Source organism: Brienomyrus brachyistius, chromosome 10 (assembly GCF_023856365.1).
Source record: "Brienomyrus brachyistius isolate T26 chromosome 10, BBRACH_0.4, whole genome shotgun sequence".
Lineage (NCBI taxonomy): Eukaryota > Metazoa > Chordata > Actinopteri > Osteoglossiformes > Mormyridae > Brienomyrus > Brienomyrus brachyistius.
This window is the reverse complement of record NC_064542.1, coordinates 25,136,832-25,155,703: the sequence shown is the minus strand read 5'-3', so window position 1 is coordinate 25,155,703 and position 18,872 is coordinate 25,136,832. Positions and strand designations below refer to the sequence as shown.

Below are 18,872 nucleotides of genomic sequence, written 5' to 3'. Positions count from 1 at the left end.
TAAACAAGCAGTTGACTTCTTTCAAAAACATTAGTGACTAAAGCCTTCTGTTGCACCTTATGTTCAATCAAACCAGGAAAATGTTTATTGTGCTGGGCTGATGTCACACAGCCATAGACATACGCGTATATACAGTATTACTATGCTATTGTTCAAATCACATCCTCAGTATAAACATATTGTTACAAAAATGATTAACTAAATATAAACAGCTTAATTTAAAAAAGATATACTCTAACAATGACTAATGTCCAATATGCACTTCATATGTGCATAAAGCTGTGAATGCTGTTATATTATTCAATTGCAGCTTTATATTACCAGTGCCATCAGATTGCATATACCTGTGCAATTAACAGTTAGACAGAAAGTGGCAAGAAACATAAAAAGAATGTAGAAACACTATGGCAATACAACACTGTAAGTAAGAATAACGGCAGCGTCTTCTCCAGAGCTTAGCGGACAAATTAAGATAAATGTATTAGATGAATATATTATAAATACATATACGCTTCCCCCCATTTTTTATTTTAATAAAAGTGAATATACTCTGTTATAATTTTAAAATGTTGACACATCAGTACAACTGTGTAGCTATCAGCCAGAATGAGTGATTTCCTTTCATCTGCAGATGCTGGTGAATTTCGAGCAGGTGTGGTGAGGACAGGATCAACAATTTTTCTTCCTCCTTTCGTACTTTTGGAGAATTAAGGATTCTATCAATTTCCATGCAAATTTTACGAAAAAGGAATTAAGTCACTTGCCTTTTTACTGCTTTATTTACCACCGTTGCCAATTGACGAAGCTCTATTATTTTCTCTAAACAATCTCGAACTGAATAGCTGTGGAGAGCAGCAACATTGATCCTCATGATATGTACAAACCTCTCCTGATTTCATTAGGCCCAGCGCTGTTAATTGCTCCACAGCCTAACCTTTCAGTGTTTCATTAGTGCCAAGAAAATGAGTGAATTAAAAGGATCGGAATAAGGAAAAACATCCTTGGACACCAGGGTGGCTCTTTGTATTTGCACCCAATTCTCAAGTGGAACAGCAATTAAAAGCTTATCAATGTTCTATTTGAACATTCCAATTTGCAGGAAATAAAGACGCCCGTAATTCCTGCAAATCACTTGCTTTTAAAACAGTGCCACTCTAATTTCACATCTTTGTTATTGGAACAAATTATCATTTGTATATGTGCAAAATACCATTGGCGTCCACTGTCTGATGTGTTACTATGCTTCAATTATTTTGCGTGACTTTAAGTATAAATGTGAGAAACTTAAAGGTATGTAAAATATTTGCATTTGCACTTCGCTTGTCACTTAACAATATGCAAACAATAAATGATGGGCAGCAAGCCAGTTTGACATATATTGCAGTATTTTGACTAATAACTCCATTACAACTGGTTCTGCATGTCTAGGAATATTGACTAGCAATATGGTCTGATCAATTTCTGTATTGCCCTATGTATTATAATTAAGTTTGACAGCTTATAGGTAAAAGAACTGCAGTTTTGTTATGCCGTCCCTTATAATCAGACAGAATGCTGAATATCCATCAATGTCAGTCTCCACTGACATTTGATCAAAACATGTTGTAGAGAAAAATTCATAGTCAATTCATTTTACTTACTTTCATGTCCTGTTTTTTTCATGTTAAAGAAACAATCTAAATAACTTTTAAATTATACGTTCCTTTCTAAATATTACATTAACTAGTCATTTAATAAGAATTCCATAAGAACCCGCAATAGACTGTTATACTCAAATTTTTCATTTTAATTTAAAAAAATGATTGTGAAGTTGTATGTCATTTTTCATCATCAGTACAGATACATTTTCAAGAAGTTTCATTACAAAGAGTAACAACTTAACAAACTGCAAATCTTTTTATTTAGGCAAATGTGAGCTGCTGTATGTAGTATAATGTCCTCAAACCCTGAACTAATGTCAGAGTGACAGTGAGCTTGCATGTCAAGGAATAATGAGTCAAGATTGCTATCCAGCTTTACATGTAAACAAATAAATATAATAAATTCAAATTAGAAAAATATTAAATGAAATGACAAATAGCTTACTGTCACACAGTCAAAAGGAATTATATTGGAAGAAGCTCTTATTACATTACAGAAACAGACAGATTCTATTAATTTAATTACTCCTGTCACCTATGACTGAACTGCATAAACACCCATCATTATTAACCTTTGATAACAAGGGAATCGCTTCTTACGTCTTAGTTCTGTTATGATGCTGTAAGTCATAACTCCTCCACTGACAATACCACAAGTTTGGATATAGAGATTTAACAGGTAATCAGTCAAACCCACCGTCACTCAGCGATTCCTTGTAATGTAATACGACATCCACTTTGTCAGGGCTTTGAAACCTAGTGTTTGATCAAACCACGCTGTAGAGTTTTCATCTATTAGACATGTCTCAGATTTCTGTCTTGTGACAAAATTGGACCATGTTGTATTTATAATCTAAGTTGACTTCCACAGCTAAGTGCATAGAGTGGCTCAGTTATGACATTTTCAGGTTTATTTTAGCATTCAAAACGGTTTTCTGAGTGGTGTTTGTGGCACAGTCAGTAACTCTGTGGCGTCACACAGCTTGAGGGCTGGGAGTATGAATCCCGTTTCCTCTCTGTGTGTTTGGTGTTTACATGTTCTCACTGTGCAAATCGACAAGCCTTTAAGGTTAATTCTTATCGCTCATCACCACAGTGTATGACTGCATTTCTGTGCCCTGAGGTCCACTGACACCCAGACTGGGTAGTACTCTTACGTTTTGCCCTGTGCTACTTAGAATAGACTCCAAGCCTTTTACAACCTTGCTGAGGAAAAGCAGTTGGAAGATACATAGATTGATTTTCTTCATCTATGCGCAATGTTCATTTTTCCTTCTGAATCACCATTCTAGCATTTTAATGCATTGTGCATTGTATTTGGTATTAATCTTGAACATGTGTAATGGTTAATGCATTGGAGAAAATTCTGACACATACAGAGGCAGGAACATGATGCACAGACAAGCCTATACCTATAGTATGGGTACCTATAGTGCCAAACAGACAGGGTGCAAAGATAGTGAACACTGATTGTACTTTGCACACATAGAAATGACGTTTTTTTTTTTCTAGTAACAATGTGAAATTATACACCAAATGCAATCAAACGTGATGCAAATAATTTTACGCAGTACAAAAGTGAAATATCCTAAAAAAGGCAATTTGTGAAAATGAGGGAGAGCTTTAACCTGCTTATTCACCACATAGCTTTTTGTGTATTTCTCTTTTTTCGCATTCGTATTGTTTGTTTTTTATTTTAACACTGTAGAAATACTGCATATGTGTAATGTTTGGATATTATAAAAAATATATATATACCACTCAGGCATGCTACTAATAAATATTTTGCTATACAATATACAAGATACAATTCATGCCTCCATCATTAATTCAAAAATAATCTGTTGCTAAGACTGGATCATTTGTTCGAAATTGCCTGCTGCATGGTGGTGCAGTGGTTAGCACTGTTGCCTCACACCTCTGGGACCCGGGTTTGAGTCTCCGCCTGGGTCACATGTGTGTGGAGTTTGCGTGTTCTCCCCATGTCGTCGTGGGATTTCCTCCGGGTACTCCGGTTTCCCCCCACAGTCCAAAAACATGCTGAGGATAATTGGCGTCGCTAAATTGCCCATAGGTGTGCATGTGTGAGTGTGCCCTGCGATGGGCTGGCCCCCCATCCTGGGTTGTTCCCTGCCACGTTCCCATTGCTTCCGGGATAGGCTCCCCCCGCGACCCAGTAAGATAAGCAGTTTGGAAAATAGATGGATGGATGGATAATACATACTCTGATATAATTATCACCACAACCTTGAAAAAATGTGGTTGAAAGTTTTTGAATGCTCTGATTGTTACACACAGCTCTATCATGGTACTCAGACAAACTAAAATCCAAAAAAAGCCCCCCCGAAAGAAAAAGGCCATGCAAATACAACCTGACTGGACTCAGGAAATAGAAACTCGCTGATAGAGAGACATGCTGCCTCTCTAGTGGTGATGGACCCTGAGCTAGTGTGGGACGTACAAAGCAGAAAGGTGTCAGCTAGATAAAGCTGGTTTTATCTCCATGTATCGTGTGGGCCCTGGAATGAAACAAATTGAGCAGGTGTGTGGTCTTTTCTGTGAAGGAGTCCATTCTGCCAACATCGGTGGATGTGGGGAACCTGAAAGGGCCCAGGACCAGCGCTGCGTAGCTAGACTTCGTCCACCGGAGAAGAGGACTGCTTCTATGCAGCTACGAGAACTGTTGTTTGCAGTACCAAGCATTTTTAGAGAAAGTGGGTGAGGTGCGGAAAAGGCCCCCCTCCTCTGTGTCCTGTGGTCTCACTGGGAGGAGACAGTGTAAATATGGCCAATGATGGAGATGGCAGGAGGGGCATAAGAGAGAAGAATTAGTTCCCGGATTTGAACTTCTGCTCAAGTCATGATTTGTTCATAATTAAGACCATATTCAAAAGAAAGCTCATAAATATCCTTTGGATTAGAGAACCTTAGGCCCGAGGTCAATGTTCGACTCTGAAATGCTAAATTTCACCAGTGCTACTGAATCAGAATGGACCACACTCAGAGCCTTAGTCACTGCAGCTTCCATAAAGAGCAGTGGGCAAGAGGCAGGCAGCGGTAGAAACCCTAAGACCCATTACCGGACACCAGTGGAGGCTCATGGTTTACCAGTCAGTCCACGTCCCTATCCTCACCTGGTCAAGAGCAGTTGATGATAACAGAAAGACCAAGGTCAGGAGAACAATCAACCGAAATGAGGTATCTCTGCAGGGTTCCCAGGATCATTTGCCATATAGCCATTGCTCTTCAACAGGAGTCACCTAAGGTGATTCGGGCATCACATTAGGGTGGCTCCCAATGGAGCTACTTTGAGCATGTCCCACTGGGAGGAGATCCAGGCCAGACCCAGGACACAATGGACGGCTTATATCACCTAGCTGGATTCTGAACATCTGAGTATCCCATTGAACAAACTTCACTATCTCACTTTGGAATGGGAGGTCTGGTGTCACCTGCTTGACATCACCAGGAGAAACATTACGATGACGAAACTTGTGATTATCATCATTATCATCACCATCATCATCATCATCATCACCATCATTATTACTACTCATAGTAGTATTAGAATTAGTTTATTCAATCTTAGCAAAAGTCATCAATATATAATTTTGTTGCAAATAATGTTATCTCTTGCTATTCATTTTTATTTCAAATATACAGATTACATAAAACTCCTGTGCATCCGTGTCTCTCGGAAAGCATTATTAAGCGATACATACTTTATACCAACTCAATGACTGGGGTTACATTCATACAGTGACTTAAGGTTAATTCTTATCTCTCTTGCCCATAGCATAAGATTGCATTTATATGCCCTGTGGTCCACTAACATCCAGTCCAGGAAGTGCCCGTTGCCCTGTTCTACTTAGAATAGGCTCCAGGCCTCCTACAACCTTGCCGAGGATAAGCAGTTGGAAGATAAAATCCAAATAGTGAAGAAAGAAAAAACGTTAAAGAAAAGCATACCCTATATGATTGGATACAACTCAACATATCCATTGTTCAAGCACTTAAACACTGCAGGAGGTTTCCTCAATTTTGGCCAAGGAGGGCCAGAATCCAACACAGTTTTAAGATTTTCCTGTTGAAACACACTTACTAAACCTGGCAATTAGCTGATTGAGGTGTGTTTCAGCAGGGGATTATGCAACCTGTACTGGATTCTGGCCCCCAGCACTGGAATTGGGGGAACCCTCACTACAGGATCACAGTGAGCCTGGTGTCTACCCTAGGGAAGACATGGCAGGGAACACCCTGGACAGGAATCCAGCGTCGATTTCACGCACTCACTGGGCAATTTAGAGAACACAAATTCGGCTCACAGCATCATTTGGACTGCAGGAGAGGATCCAATAGAACATTGTACAGCATGTGAAGAACATGCAAACCTTACAACAAAATTGCAACATTTGCTATCATAAATAATCAAAATTGAACAGGCTTTGGTGGTATTTACCAACATGCTTAGATTTTGAATTAGTACTTTGTCTGAAATAACATATGAAGACCCCAAATATGACAATCTACTAAATAAAAAGTATACTAAATTAATGTGACTAAAGCATTATCACTGCCAAATAAGCTATTGTTCCTCAAGTATATTAATAAAAAGGTATTTGAGCTGCAATTTCAATATGGACTTTCAAAGTACACATGATCTTAGAATTAGATTCAGAGTGATTCCATGTAGCAACAGTGGGACTAATTTTCCTATTTCTGCCAGGCTAACACTTGGGCAAGTAGCATAATGTAGTATAGTTCTATAGTAGTATAGTCCTATAGTAGTTTAGTAGTACTGTATAGTCCTATAGTAGTATAGTATGTAGTATAGTTTCAGTTCTATCATATCATGTTACGGAGACATATATGTTACCCGTGCAGTAGCTTGACTGATCAGAGTAAAACTGCATCTTATGAAAAAATACAATGGTCCACATGGATAAAAGCACAATCAACATTTGTAATGCGTAACATAACTAACACTTGAACATTTCTTCCAGACTTTTCATATATTTGTAGTCCGTGACACTTTACTCCCATAACACATTAGGCTTTTCTGCGATTTGTGCCACAGTACCCCTTATGCTGGTTTGTACCAGACAGGGCAGCCTTCATTCACATCATGCATCGACAAGTCTGAGCTGCCCAACACCCTGCATGTGGATCATGGCTTTAGCCTTTTCGGATCGTTCTCATTTAACACTCTCTACAGCTGACCATAAGCACCCCATCAGCCTTGCAGTGTTGGAGATGTTGTGACCCATTCATCTGGCCATAATTCATTTTACCCATGGTCAATTCTTCTGCATTCAACACATCAATTATTAGTACCAATTGGTGGCTTACCATTTAACGTCATCCAGACCTTGACATGCTCTAACAAGACAGTCAACGTTATTCATACTATGTGGGGATGGTCATAAGGTTATGGTTCATTGATGCATGTTCCTTTCAGGTTCTGGCCCATGTTGGAACGATTGCCTCAGGTAAATGCTGCCTATTTGTCTGCTACATCTCCTGTTATACCACATTGCAAGGTACTCTACTGAATTCAGGTCTGGGTACTGGGGAGGATCCAATTTGGGATGACTTGTAACACAGAGTACTATTTTGATAGAAGTAGCCATTAGAAGATAGAACGATACTCAAATAGGCTGAGGCATTTAAATTAAGCCCAGCCAATGTGTGCCAAGAAGACGTTCTCCATATCAGGACACCACCAGCAGGTTTGGCCCATGGATTCATGCTGTTTACCATCTACATATCATGGCAGAAATCGAAGCTGTACAGTTTCACTGCGCCTGTGCCCCCAGCAGCCTCCGTTTCACATTCTTAGCCGACAGGAGAGGAACTTGATGCAGTTCTCTGCTGTTGTAGCCCAACCTACCTTAAGGTTTGACTTGTTGTGCATTAACAGATGCTTTTCTGCTCACCACTGTTATAAGGAATCATTATTTGAGCTACAGTAGCCTTCTTGTCAGCTCAAAGTAGTCTGGTTGTTCTCCTCTGCCCTCTCTCATCACAGACCTGCTGGCCAGTGTACGTTTTATTTTCTTTGTTTTTGCACTATAACGTATAAACTCTGGAGAATTCTGTGCGTGAAAATCCAAGGAAATAAGCAACTTCTGAAATACTAAAACCAGCCGCCTGATACAAATAGTCGCGCCACAGTTGAAGTCACTTACATCACATTATGTCTCCATTCTGATGTTTGATCCAACCATTTAGTGAAGCTTTTGACCTGAGTCTGCATGATTTCATACACTGAGTTGCCACCACATGATTGGCTGATTAGATGAATGAGCAGGTGCACAGATGTATATATATATATATATATATTTTCAGGAGGACTTTTAAGTATCTAGGAGGTCTTAGAAGTTCAATTATATCATGCATTATTTTTATCAGGTCTGGTGGTTTTAGTACAGAAATTGCTGATATCCTGGGATTTTCAAGCACAAAATCCTCTAGAGTTTACACAGAATGGTGAAAAGAATCCGGCGGCCAGCGGTTCTGTGATGAGAGAGGGAAGAGGAGAATGAAGAAGAAGGCTATGGTGACTCAAATAATGATTCTTTACAACAGGAGTTGAATCTCTGATATACAGAACAAATGCTGCATTGCAAAGCTCAGACTTCCAATATTGCATGCGACAGTCGCAAGGAATTCAAAGCATATTGAGATATATTTGCATAGGCCAACTACACGCTAAAGAAGACATGATAGCATATTATCACATTTATGAAAGTAACTAAGGCATTTGTACATCTGTTTTGCAGGGTGCTTCACCTTCAAGTCCACAGTTCTGATGCTGAGGTATAATCTTCAGCTGCACGTACTGAACTTGCGTTCACATTGTCTCTAGATTATAACATGAAACAACTATTTTTTTCTGTAACTGTTCATGATAAAGCACTAAATTAACTTTTGTACTGAATTCACATATATTTCTTATCATATATCTTCTCTCTTATATTCACCTCTACAAAAGACCTATAACTATAGGTTTTCCAATAAATTATACATTTTCCTAGAGATCTGTTAACAATTTCCTTGAAATGTAATGTGAAAACATCTGGAACAACACTATAATACTTTGGGCAGTAGATGTTATGTTGTTATATTCCTACCATCTGTGATGTATAACGTAAGAAAACAACTGTGGAATATGAGAGCATAATAAAATAGGCTTTTTTGCATAAATGCCTGCAACACTAAAATAGCTGTGAATAAATAGCTTGATATTGCGATACAGGAGTAGTTGGACATTGTTGAAATGCAGTTCTTGGGGACAGCTGTTCCCACATTACTTACAAAGGCAAGCATAAGGAAAAGTGAAATACAACTATCATCAGGGCACTTAAATATTGCATTAATTTCTAAAGGTTAAGTGGAATATTAATGCCCCCTCCCTTCTCTTTGGGCAATTAATCCCATCATGAAAACCATTTTCTTTTTAGCCTTCAGCACAGCAAAGAAATATTAACTATGGCAAATGCAAGTGATGTCTGCAACAGATACCATATTTAATGCTTTTAATATATATGATGTTTGTGTGTGTGTGTGTGTGTGTGTAATTTTGCGCACACACACACCACACACACAAACACACACACACACACACACGTTTGTATTCATATCTTTGTAGGGACTCTCCATTCATTTCTATGTGAAGAACCCTAATCCCAGCTATGATAAAACTAACCCCATCCCAGCCTTAACCTTACCCATAAGTAACGGAATATAATACAAGACCTTTGACATTTGTAGACATTTGATTTCAGTCACAAATTTTTATAAAACTGAGTTTCTCCTTGTGGGGACCGAAAGAAATATGCATGTGACACGCACACACTCACACACAGACACGCAGACACACACACACAAACACGCAGACACACACACACACACACACACACACACACACACAAATAGACCCACACAGACCTGTACTCATATCTTCATTCATTTCTATGGGCATTAACCCTTATCCCAAGAATTACAATCTTAACCCCCCACCCAGCCCTAACCTTAACCACAAGTAACCAAACAAAACACAATACTTCTGCCATTTAAATTTTTTTATGCAATCACAGCTTTTTCTAAAAATGAGTTTCCCCTTCCGGAGACTGAAAAAATGTCCCCAGAAGGACAAAAGAACAGGTTTTTATAACATTGTGGGGACATAGGATAGACAACGCCATGTAATGTACACAGGAGTACCCACACACACACACACACACACACACACACACACACACACACACACAAAAGCACACATACAAAGTTACACTTTTTTGAACCTAGAACCACATATTCATGTTAAAATGCAAAGAACCATCTACATGTCAGAACCGTTCTCTGCTGAATGCGTATACTGCCATAGTCATTGTCCTACTAATGCAAGTAACTCTGCCCTTCTGATAGTTATTACCCCTCTGAGAGGCTGGAGAGAGATTTTAGAAGTCATAAATTCCTTATAATATCCCCAACTGCAACACTTAGTCTACTCTGAAACTGGTATCAACAAGGTGGTAAAGTAGACTATTTGCTCTATGCTTTGGCTCTCTGGGGGAGAGCAGCAGGTATAAGAATAGTACACCAATAATTACAGTCCTTACAGTGCAAAATGAATAATAGCACTCTGAAGGGAGAAAGAGGTTGCATCAGTGTGAGAAGCATCCCTTTGGTACGATTAGGCTTACAAGAAAAGCTAAACTATCCACACTTACTCAAGCTGGCAAAAAATGAGTAATGCATGAGATTTTGCAGAAAAATACCCAAACAAATTTATTTTCATGCACTGCAAAAATGTAGTGGAAGATGCTCTATCTTTTATCTAAAGGATGTGTAACCACTTCTTTAAGTATTAGGAATACACACAATATGGAAACTAATATAATGTTAGATGCACTGTACAGCAGCTCGTTTTATGTTTGCTAGCTGGTTTGGCACAAGTGATATAGAACGAGAGCTTCTTCCTCATATATCTTATATATTTAATCTGTCTGTATCATTGTATTTGTTTTCTGTGTCTGGAGAATTAGCCAACAATGCGATGATGCTTTATAAGTTTTTATTTGTAAGGCTGAGTAGACAGACATCTACCCTCTTCTGTGCTTCATATTTCTGTAAAAAGGCAACTCAAGTATTCATGTCATAACAAGTTCCAAGCTGACCACCGTAACAATGCAGCATTAGCTACAGACAAGTGAAAAAAGACCTAAGCAAGAAAGGTAATTCCAGAAATAGTAATTTATAGTAAATTGAAGCCCATTTACACTGCTAAATAATTAAAATACTTCTTTGATTTTTATTTATTGTTAGTGAGAGACTGGCATTCGTATGGTAACTTCTCATAATACATATTTTTTTTCTGTAAGTCTCCTGACTTGTACCCATCCAACTCCCTAGTACTTGTTCTGTACAGATCATGGTGAAACTGAACCCTGGCCCAGAATTCACAGAGCAAAAGCGCAGTTAACATGCTGAGCAGGATTGCAGTGCGTCAAGATCTATTTACAATTAAAGGTAACACTTCACATTAATCGCACCCTCGTAATGCATTCATAGTGCATTCATAGTGCATTCATAGATCATTCAATGCATTATGAAGGCATTATGAAGATGCACTGAATGTTCTACGAATGCATTATGAAGGCATTACGAAGATTCACTGAATGTTCTACGAATGCATTATAAAGGCATTATGAGGGGGCACTCAATTCAAAGCGTTACACAATTAAAAAATCAACACAGCCTGCATGTTTTTAAGAATTTTACGTAGTTTTTCCAATTATTGTTATTTTTTTTATAACCAACACGGGTAGAAACTATGCTATTGCTCTTTCTTTTTATCCTTAATAGTTCATTTTTAGTCATAACTTCAAATGCTACATTGTGTGAGTTTGATCATTGGGTCAAAAGCAACCTGAAGACCTTGTGAGGAACGTCGCTATAAACACAGAGAGCTAGTCAGAGTCACTGCTAATGGGTTTGTGAAGAAACCAATTATAACAGAAAAATTGACCTGATGAGAGATGAGGCTCCGTAATTAGCGGAATGTGGTGGCTTTTAGTTTGCAAATAAGAACATCCAGCATCTACAGAGTATACTTCACAACTTTGAAAAATATAAAAAGAATGCCTCAACCGTCGCTAAACACATATTAACAAAATCAAAATTGTGAAGGATTTTGACTTCTGAGTACTCTGAATCCATCCTGGTACGTACTCCTTTCATTTAAATACTCCTCCACTTCATACTGATATTGGTTGTAAGAAATATGCCATATGTACAATTACACAATAGCAACAATGACGATAAAGAAGCCTAAAAATATGTAGTAAAACCTTTCAAATAATTTATATTATGCTATTTGCTTTCAGTTATACACCAAAAATATTAGTTAATAGAAAAGTGCAAAATCGCTACATGCTGCTTTGAATTAAGAATCTAATGCCATGCAGAGTTCTTATCAAAATGATGCATACTCAAGATATTCTCACTGCCGCAAGCATCATCAAACAGCATATTAGTAAATTAATAATGGTAATTATTTTACATCTGTGAATCCCAATGGAAAATGCACTGCAAGGGATGAAAATACTCTCATTCTGTCCTTTTGGCATACATCATTAATCGGATTTAATCTGCCTGACGGGCAGGTGCTCTGTTTGTTTTATGAGCCTGTGCATAGAAAACAGACAATGCTGCATATAAACAGTGACAGACTTGACCTGCAAAATGGAATGAAGTTACAAAATGCTACCTACATACATAGTTTAAGTAGATACCTTCTCAAAAGAGTAGGAGCCTTCGGTACTTTAATAGCTACAAGTCTTGACAACTTAGTCAGAAGTTTGTCTGTTTAGTATCATGATATATGCATTTTTCGTACGGCTTGCATGCATCGCTCCTTCAGCATTTTTGTTCCACTGTAACCTTTTAGAATTAAGGCATAAAAACTGTAAAGTCGGTCATTAAAAATAATGTGAGAATTTGGAGGGGAAAAAAAGCCTGGAAATTGCACTTATAAAGAACAATGTTGTGCATTTACTTAATTATCCATTTAATTTCCCCAGTTCCTTATCTCTGGATTTATTGAATATTTACCATTACTTTGTGTATGTCTGTCTGAATATCTTAAAGTGTTTCTCAGTTTCATAGCTTCATTTTTCCTCATAACTGTTTAATTGTAATATATGGTAGCAGCTGTAAGATGTTCATCTATGGAATGAGCCATGTACGATTGAGAGAGAGAGAGAAAGGGAGAGAGAGAGAGAGAGAGAGAGAGAGAGAGAGAGAGAGAGAGAGAGAGGGAGAGAGAGAGAGGATCGATAACTGCAATTAGCTAGTGAACAGCAATATTAGCTTGGGGAAACAAAACAATAGATAAATAAATAACTAAACCACATTCAACCCTATTCATATCTAACAATGTCACATCAATGCCTCAGAACATCTGGTTATCTCACTGCAAGCAGATTCCTGTTCTTTTTAACAGTTGTTCCCCTGGACACTGCACTTGATGAACCTACAGGAAGACAATGTCAAACAAGGTGCAGACATGTGAGGAGAAACACAAGAGCGAAATGGGATTGGTGGAGGGGATGTGTGATCCAGAGAAGCCAAAGAGGAGGTAAGCCGTCACACGTCCACTAGCATGGCGGGACAGGCTGGTGATAAAGCACACCTTTTAATGTCTGACAAGGCCTGCTGTGTTAACAAGCAACAGCTGCAGTGCAGAACTCAAACCCAGAGGTCAACAATAACCTTCATCACTGCCATTTTTTATCCCTTCTTTTCCACTGCTATGTGGCTGAAGATGCTATAAGTGACACCCCAGGAGTCCTTGAGGTTGGCCGAATAATGGCTGGTATCTCTCCTTCTGTAGGATGAAGCTTAGAAGAACTGTATGGAGTGAGGCAGCTGAAAGACTGGGAACTGCCACCTTTAGCTTAACAATGCTGTAACCTTAATTACAACATGACTGACCTCTTGTTTCCATGCCACAGGGATTTGTAATCACTGCAGCAGAGCTCATAACAACATTTCTCTGCAGTGCTCCCCGCATGGTGCATTTTAACACGTGGCCCCCATGGCCCCGTGGGTAGTCGAAAGAGAGGCAGAGAAGCGCAGTGACATGGATGCCGAGATCCCCTCCCAGAGGAGCATGGGATGGAATGCTTCTTGTACCAATTTTAGCCACTTTAACTTTGCCAGGGTCCAGTATTCTCCACTCACAGGGAGACAGGGATCAATTACGCTTCCATCTGTCTCTTTTTCTTGCACCGGCCCAGAAGTTGTGTACATAGAATGTAGATTCCAGCTTTCTCGTGCATTATGTCATGATGAAAAAATGAAGCCCTTTTCCCCCAAAACATCATTAGCATTATTAGGACCTGTCTCGCTCGCCGAACTGCGGTTCTGGGTTAGTCCTTTTTTCACCTTGATGAGGAAACAAGATGGAACTTCAGCTGAATCCAGCCTCTACTGACTCTACTTGTGACCCATGTTGGACGGCCTGAATAAATGAATTACAAGCCAGAAATACGGTGCACATAATGGGTGTTGTTATAAAGGAGTTTAACAATGGCCTGGCCCCAGGGAATCTCTGGATTTAATGGATGGCCTTTGGAGTTGAATCACTATGGAGACAGAGGCCCACGGGGAGAGCAAGCTGCCGGCCCACTTGGACTGCAGCTTAATCATATTCACTCCAGTCCCGGCACTGCAGGATCTGGCCCACGTGCAGAGAAACACTACACACAATTACAGACACTTATAACATACTGAATCCCTGTGTCTCTTCTGCCTCTGATCATATTGCTGACGTGCAGAAAGACATTCAGCTGATGTATGGAATTTGAATAAAATACAAATTCAGTGTCCAGTGTCAGCTTTAATTGTTCATCGTTACAGATAACGACTTGTTTCTACAGAAGCCTACAAAATATATTCATTATTCTGTCGTACCTTTGCATTTACTATTTGTTCTTGCATTCTTTGCCTACTGAAATATCACATGACTCCATGAGCCTATTACTTTTTGTGCAGCAGTCTTTATGGATCATGGTCAGTTAAGTGAGTCAACCAGAAAGAGATGATCTGCTGCTTGCATGCCACCGCTAACATAATTGCAAATCTCCACCATCATTTCAGTCCACCAGTCCAGATCAGTTGTTTTCAGATGAGCTGATAGTTGAGAAGAAATTGTATCGCTCCCTCATTTTTCAAGGACGATATCTGTTAAGCTGGGCGCAGCACTGGTGATCTGGTCCACAGCAGTATTGTTCTGAATATCTCATTAGAGGTGATCTTAACAGGAGCATTTCAGGTTCATGTGAAGGACGAGTTAGCAATTAGAGTCTCTTTCTTTGTGTCGACTGGCTCAGGACAAAACTGATTGTCTTTGTAATGGCTTTTCCAGTTAAGGACAGTTCCATGTTGTAGAGTTCAAGAAGCTTGACCATATCAGACATAGCAACCTGGCAACATCACACAGGTGTTTGTAGGGCCCTTAACCTGCTGACCAACATCAACAGACAATATCACTGGTAAACAGCTTTCTTAAGGACTCTTAGACGTGACACATGGCCAGTTTCTCTCTAGTTCACATGAAAATGCCTCTTCTGCTGACCTGCTAGTCAACCAGAAAATGTGAAGACGGAACATTTTGATTAGACTTTTGGAGAAAGCATGCTGATTGATAATTAGCATGTTAGTTGCAATATGGCATGGCAACACATTCACACGAAGCAGTTCTCAGAGCCACTGGCAAGTCTTTCAAAAAGTTAAAATAAGTTTTAAGTACTATAACTCAACTGGGATATGGTGGGAAGTTGTTATATAAATCAATATTTGTTTTTAGGTCAAAACCCATGGATATAGCCAGTTTCTTTAAGAATGTATGTTCGGAGACTGCAGTATTGGAGTTGGTTTGGATTTTGCTTAAGATAATGGAACTGCCAATCGCAGAAACTCAAAGACGCTGATCGAACATTAGGCAAGGAGTAAGAAACAAAAACAAACAGCTGAAATAACCGTAACCCTGATATTGTACTGAATATTGTCATTATGCTGATACAGCTGACTTACTGATTTTACCCGAGTTGTGGTACTCGATTCTTATATTGTAAATGTAAATTTAAATATTAGCTTATTGTTCTTCGAATATTGTGAGCGCACCCACTCCTGCCGTTCATCAAGTCAGCAATTGTCTTAGTTGTGTACATAAACCATAAGGAGTTTCCGTGAAAGATATCAAGTGAAAAGAAGCACATTGCACCATGCAAATATTGCAAAGCATTGATAACTGAGGTGCCTGGCACAATTTCCAATTTCTATTGACATCTGGAAAGGAATCATACACATTCTTATGGAATTTAACAAATCCCAAAAACTTAATATACACAAGTGTATCACTTCTTTTAATCACTTCTTTTGGTACTTCGAAGGACTGCAATTACAAGAACTGCTTCATCAAGAGCCATATTGCTTCGCTTTTCTCCTATGCCAAGGTTTGCTAGTTATTACAACATTTATTTTATTTTTTATTTTAGCAATTCACTTGTACACCTACGAATGACAACTGAGAGCATATAGGTTTAGGGGTTTGAGTTTGTAGAGGAGTTTGAAATCAATCTGCACATGACACTAGGCACTTTCACACTGAAGTTCTGCAACTTGGTCCCTGGGACCAGGAACTTTTGAAGGGCCTGGCCGCTTATGTGTGTCGTAGGTTGAACTTCACACATTTCGAAACCGTCAGTGCCACCCCAAAACATTGGAGAATGAACAATTTGTTTTATTATTTGTTAGTTGGAGTATTGGAGAGATCAATCGTGATCAACACAGGACACAATCTTTTATTTATATTTTATTTATACAACCCATGACATCTTTATATTTCATTATTAAATCTGGCTGGCAGATTGATCTTTCATTTTGACAGAATAAAAAATGGTGTAACGCTATCCTGCTAATATGTGCTGGAATGTTTCACCGGCACCAGCTGTATTACACAAAAAAACGTCAAAATTTACTGGTTCCAAAAAAGTTCCTGCAGTGAGAAAGCCCCTACTCACACCTTCTCCCTCTCCATGCGACTTTACCAGAGTGATAGCCAGGAAAGGTCAGCTCTCAGCCCTGCCTGTCGTGCGCTAGCTTGGGTGGTCGACTACAGAGTATCGTGATCAATTTCAAATTGGTAGTAAATTAAATGGCTATGTTGTAAAACCAAAGTCCTTTCATTCAAACAGAATATTTATCCTGCGACAATCCGCAATGATATGAATCAATTTGAAGAAACTTAGGCATGTCAGCCATGAAGATGTTTTTATCCAAATATTAGCACAAAATATCAGGTAAAACTAAATATCTGTTTAGGCAATATGCATTATTTGTGTATTTCTGAATAACGTACTCGTATTCATATTAGAGCGCATCCCTACTAACTAGGCCAGTCGTTCTCAAACTGCCGTCACACATCGGTGTGCCTTGGACACCAATCGTACTACTTCCATTTTTGGTCAATGATATCATATTATTTCCGAGGGTTTTAAAGCATGTAGTTATATAACTAAAAACAATTTTATATAAACGAAACACAACCATTCATGATTTGAAACTGAATAGGTAATTAATGGAAAACTCTTCCCTCTGGAAGATTCCGTTTTTTTTTTTTTTTTTTTGAAGACCAGTTTAATTATTTACTTTTGTATTTTTGCTACATTGTTTTTAATAATGACTCACCTTATGTGGACACGTGGGTTGGATGGCAGGAAATGTTGCGTCTGGATGCTGACCCCGATTCTGCAAAAGAAGCAGCACTCATATTTTAACATATGGTTGTCCCTGCAAGTTTGACACCTATGACATTCAATACATTTCTCTTGATTTTAACAAGTTAAGCATGCAAGGTGAGGTTTTTCACAAAAAAATACAACTTTATTTAGTCAGTGATGAGAAACAACCTTAAAAATGACTGAAGAATTTGCCAACCACAACCAGACTGCAGTGCCCAGAAATCGAGGCTCACTGACACTGAACAGGATAACTGCTAAACACAATAAAAGTACAGCTTCAAAAATTACCATAAACCAGAATCAGCACCTCTGTGACCCAGCCTCAGAAAAACTCTGTACACTGTGAGCTTGACAAAGCTAAAATTTATGACAAGTCTGTACAAAAACTGCCTACATCCAAGACCATATGCATAACCTGGACTAGGGAACACAAAACCTGGGGCCCTGAGCAATTGAAAACAAAGTTATATGGTTGGATGAGTCATCATTCACACATTTTTCTACAAGCTGGTCTGCATACACTTAGAAAAAGCCAAAGGATACCTTCAACCAACAACATTTGTAGGTATGGTCGGCCATCTTGGGGGGGGGGGGGTCATTTGGTCCAATCACTGCTCGGTTGTATTACAGCCATGTAACATTAAGCTATTTTACAGGACCAGTTGCCTTATGGTGCAAAAACTATTCCCTCATGATGTTGCCATTCCAAGATGATAATGCCCCAATAAATACTGTATGTACGTTCACTAGTGGTTTCATGAGCACCAGAGGGAAGCCAAATACTGTATGTTCTGTGGCCTCCCCATCCACCAGATCTAAACATCATTGAACATTTATGGGAAGTTCTGGAGCGCAGAATGGAATGTAAATTTCATCCTTTAAGGATACTGAGGCTTTTCTTTCTGAATATTGGTGCAAAATTCAAATATGCAGAGTATAGCATTACAGCGTTCAAAGAAGGATTGGATATTTTCTGAATGGCATGGGGGGACCCTTGTCATCATTAAAACCTTGATATCAATACATTGTTAAGTATTTCCATTATATTGTTTACCCTCTGTATTTAAAAATATTTAATCGTTTTGGTTATAGCGGATATGTTCTCTCTGACGAAAACATTGTTTGATAGTAATTATTGTTTTCAAAAAGCCATACATAGATAATATAAATCATAGACAGTTTTTTCTTAATTCAGCATAAAATGAAACACATTTATATTATATGCAGGGTTTAAAAAAATTCACCATAGCATATATACATAAAATCATATTTATAATTTTTTATTGTAAAACCTTGTGATGTCGTATATGAGATTGTTCCTGCTCTCAGTAATTACCTTTAAAAATATACAGCAGTGTTCAAAAAAATAAAAAGCAGTCAGTTATTCATTCATATCCAGTTATTTTAGTATTTCCTGGCT

The 18,872-nt window shown here is 38.6% G+C and overlaps 1 protein-coding gene across 3 annotated transcripts in view; it reads right to left on the bottom strand.

Moving 5' to 3' along the window:
* Positions 1-18,872, bottom strand: part of pcdh11 (protocadherin 11) — a 175,539-nt gene that overhangs the window by 70,564 nt on the left and 86,103 nt on the right. For all 3 annotated transcript variants that reach the window (XM_049029910.1, XM_049029911.1, XM_049029909.1), the window contains one exon: positions 17,400-17,459. In XM_049029910.1, coding sequence (XP_048885867.1) covers positions 17,400-17,459 — 60 coding nt within the window. The remainder of the gene's footprint in view (positions 1-17,399; positions 17,460-18,872) is intronic.